The sequence below is a fragment of the Sinocyclocheilus rhinocerous genome, unplaced genomic scaffold, assembly GCF_001515625.1.
Source record: "Sinocyclocheilus rhinocerous isolate Xijiao unplaced genomic scaffold, SAMN03320098_v1.1 scaffold2419, whole genome shotgun sequence".
Taxonomy (NCBI): domain Eukaryota; kingdom Metazoa; phylum Chordata; class Actinopteri; order Cypriniformes; family Cyprinidae; genus Sinocyclocheilus; species Sinocyclocheilus rhinocerous.
In genome coordinates this window covers 216,471-220,138 of record NW_015629035.1, presented here as the reverse complement: position 1 = coordinate 220,138, position 3,668 = coordinate 216,471, and the positions used below count along the sequence as shown (strand labels likewise).

The 3,668-nt window shown below is 35.3% G+C and overlaps 1 protein-coding gene across 1 annotated transcript in view; it reads right to left on the bottom strand.

Annotated features, from left to right (window-relative positions):
• Nucleotides 1–2,787: 2,787 nt before the first annotated feature.
• The window catches only part of LOC107738561 (kelch-like protein 29), a 107,612-nt gene continuing 106,731 nt past the window's right edge, over nt 2,788–3,668 (bottom strand). Inside the window, exons 11-12 of the mRNA XM_016550324.1 lie at nt 3,011–3,191; nt 2,788–2,884 (exon numbers count right to left, since the gene is read on the bottom strand). Coding sequence (XP_016405810.1) covers nt 2,788–2,884; nt 3,011–3,191 — 278 coding nt within the window. The remainder of the gene's footprint in view (nt 2,885–3,010; nt 3,192–3,668) is intronic.

The window sequence follows — 3,668 nt, the reverse complement described above, 5'->3', positions numbered from 1 at the left end:
GAACCCATGACCTTTTGCGCTGCTAACACAATGCTCTACCACTGATTCTTTGGATTAACGTGCACTGATGAATCATTCACAATAAAACCAGGAATGTGCATTAAGAAAGTAAATAAAGTTTATTTTAATTTCATGCCGACTTTGAAATAATATATGCAATGCCTAGTGCATCTAATCCTACTTATAAAACCTTTAATTTTCTGTAAAGCTGCTTTGCAACGATTTGTATCGTGAAAAGCGCTATACAAATAAACTTGAATTGAATTGAATAAACAACAGTAATCACTAAATGCTTACATAATTACCTAAGTGATCAGACCTTAATTAGACAGAGAAAAGTGTGTCTTTTTTCTTTGGAATAACATGCACTAATGAATCATTCACAATGAGACCAGGAATGTGCATTAGGAACGTAAATAAAGACACTTTTAAATTCATGCTGCCTTTGAAATAATATATAGAAGTAAATGCTTTAGACATTATGGATGCAACAACCTTGATAGCAGGTTCATTACTGTGCTAAACTCGCTAAAACGCTCTAAGAATGAAGTTTACATTTGAATGGTAGTGTATCTATCTGCAATTATAAACAATAATAATAACTAACTGCTTTAATACTTATGACCTATGATTTTTGCCTTGACTGGAGGGTAAAAACTTTTTTTTTTCTTTGGATTGATGTGCACTGATGAATGATTTACATGAAGACCAGGTATGTGCTTTAAGAAAGTAAATAGAGCATATCCTTGCATATATTTTAGACATTATGGACGAAACAACCTTGATATCAGGTTCAATACTGTGCTAATGTATTTGTACTTGTTATAATGCTCCAAGACTGACGCATGCAATATTCACTGTAAATAAAATCGAGACGCTCAACAGTAGTCCTTAACTATGCAAATCTTTCTATTTTTGTGGCATTAAAATGACTGAAATCCACCCAAATAAATACTTGCTTAAAGTTACCAGTCACTGCTGAGCATCGTTATTTTATTTATTCACTAAAGTCAGTTTTATTCTCATTCGGCATTCAGAGAGGTGTATATATCCACAGGGAGCGTTTAAAACACACTCCAAAAAATAATCTGCAGCATTATGATGACTTCTAAGATGCCCGTTCAGTCAAAATCTAACAAAAACATCACAAATATCCTCCAGGGAGAATGCAATCCCAGAACGCATAGCAACAAGCTGAAATCAACGACGATGAAGTGAGAGAAATGTTAACTGTAGCTCTTATCTATATTCTAGGTGGTGTTAGTCTATTATTTACATGTGGCTTCTTTTAGGCTCATTAGTCATCAAATCCTCTCTAACTCCACAGATGTTATGAAGGTTGCAGGTACAGATGTGCAGCTTTTCATCTCACTGAGCACCAGAAGAGCTCACAGATCAGGGTTTCAAATCATCTCAAGTTTATTTCAGTTCTGACGTGACCAGGCAGCTGTCTATGCAAGGCAACTCGCTGCGTTTCCAAACAGAGCCATAAAAAAATAAGAGCGAATCAATGACAAACAGCAAGAGCACCTTGCTGCTGCTCCCGATCGGCCCGACGGCAGCCTTGAGACGCGGACTGACTGAAGACATCATGTGATCGCAGTACATGTCATGCTTAGGAGCGTGAAACTGCAGGCAAGATGGATGGTGGGCTATAAATTAGGAGTCAGAGGGGTGCAGTGGGCGGTCGTTCTCTCTCACAAACCTCCACGCTTCTGTCAGTCAGAGCGAGTCTCAGCGGACCGTTCATGGACTCTCATTCATACTGAACACAACAATGGTTAAGCTCAGAGAAACGGCCAGCTCTGGCTTTAACTGCAAAAACTTTTAGCAGATAAACACATTTAGAGTTTACGGGCTTTCTTTTTGTAGAAAACCATCATGATATTGATGACATCATCTTGTTCACATGATTTTCCCTTTCGAGAAAAAGCTGTTGAATCCAAAATACTGGAAAAAATAAATAAAATCCAATATATTAAAAAGGCTGTCAGACAGACATGTACAATGGTGTAATACATTCAAATATCTACATAGATAATTTGCAAAATAAAATAAATTTTAAATTGATATAAAAAAAAATCTTAACAAAAAGGAATCCAGTATACTGAAAATATTCTGTATGTATTTTGCATTTATATTAAAATAAATTAAAAAATAAAATAAAATGGCAAAGAATTGCATAGATACAGTGTGTTTATATATATTTTTAATTATTATGATTTCTTATAATTATTTAATTATATTTTATAAAATATCCAATACTTAGGATATATATATATATATATATATATGTGTGTGTGTGTGTATATGTGTGAATCCAAAATATTTATATAAAATATATTTTTTTTAAGTTAAAATAAAAAAATATTAAATAAAAAAAATATAGAAAATAGGTTTTGGTCAGACAGCCTTGGCATTTGTTGAAAGAAAAAAAAAAAAATGGACTAATGGAACATTTTTTTTTTGTCAGAATAAGCCACACTGCGAAGCTCAGCTTAATGCTGATAGGCAAAAATCTAGCTTCACAAGACCAGAATAAAAAGCCGACGAGACTAGAATGAGCCGAGAGAAGCAGTGAGATGGAAATTGGATGTTAGTGCCAGAAGAACGAATACAAATTGATTCTTCATGTCATAAGAGTGATTCTGCATGAAGAAATGAGTAGATTTCAATATGCCCAACTATAAAACGGTCTTCAAAAGTCAATATGGTTTGTGTTTACATCATCATCCCTTGTCGTTTTGACATTCAGCTCCTTTTAAAGCGACTGACTGTGTCACAACCTCAGTGTAACGGTCGATTATAGCTCCAGTCCACGGCAGCGGCGAAACCCGATCCAATCTGTGCCACAGTCACCTGCCAGCAAAATACTCCCTCCATACTTCAGCACAGATCCAATTATCAGATTGGCTCCCAGCACAGAAAGAGCCGACCACACATTTATCTCAAACGCCTAATGGCCTCCAATGAAATGTTTAATTCAAACAGCAGCTTTATTGGATGGTACCTTTCCACATTATCCAGGTTCCCGGCCACTCCGAGTCCTCCGATGGTGTAAAGCTTGCCGTCGTACACCACGCTGTTGTGCCGGCACCGCGGGACTGTCATCCGAGACACCAGATTCCAATTATCCAGCAGGGACATGTAGCACCACACGTCTGCCAGCGTGACTCCAGACTCAATGCCTCCTAAAGAGGGTACAAGCCCAAACAAATGAGTGCTGAAGTCTCCATTTACACCCTCCAACATCACACCTCCATTAATACACAGCTGATGAAAAGACAGAAACAGATACGTAAAAAACAACACAAACATCTCCCTCGCTCTCAGGGATTCAGCGTTAGCTGCTTCCAGAAAGTGTTTTAGTGTCCATTTTAGTTTAGTTTTGAGAGACAGACAGACAGACAGATATTTATAAATAAAAGTCTAATAATATTTTTTATAAATCTAATTATATAATAAATCTCTATAAATCTAATATTTTTTATTATATTAAAAAAATCAATGCAACTTTATATAATGTTTTTTATTTAAATAAATATTTATCATTATTAAATGTTTAATTATATACATATTTAATTGTACACATTTTAATTTACATTTATATTTATTTCTATTTCTATATTATGTCTATGTATACACACACACACACACACACACACACA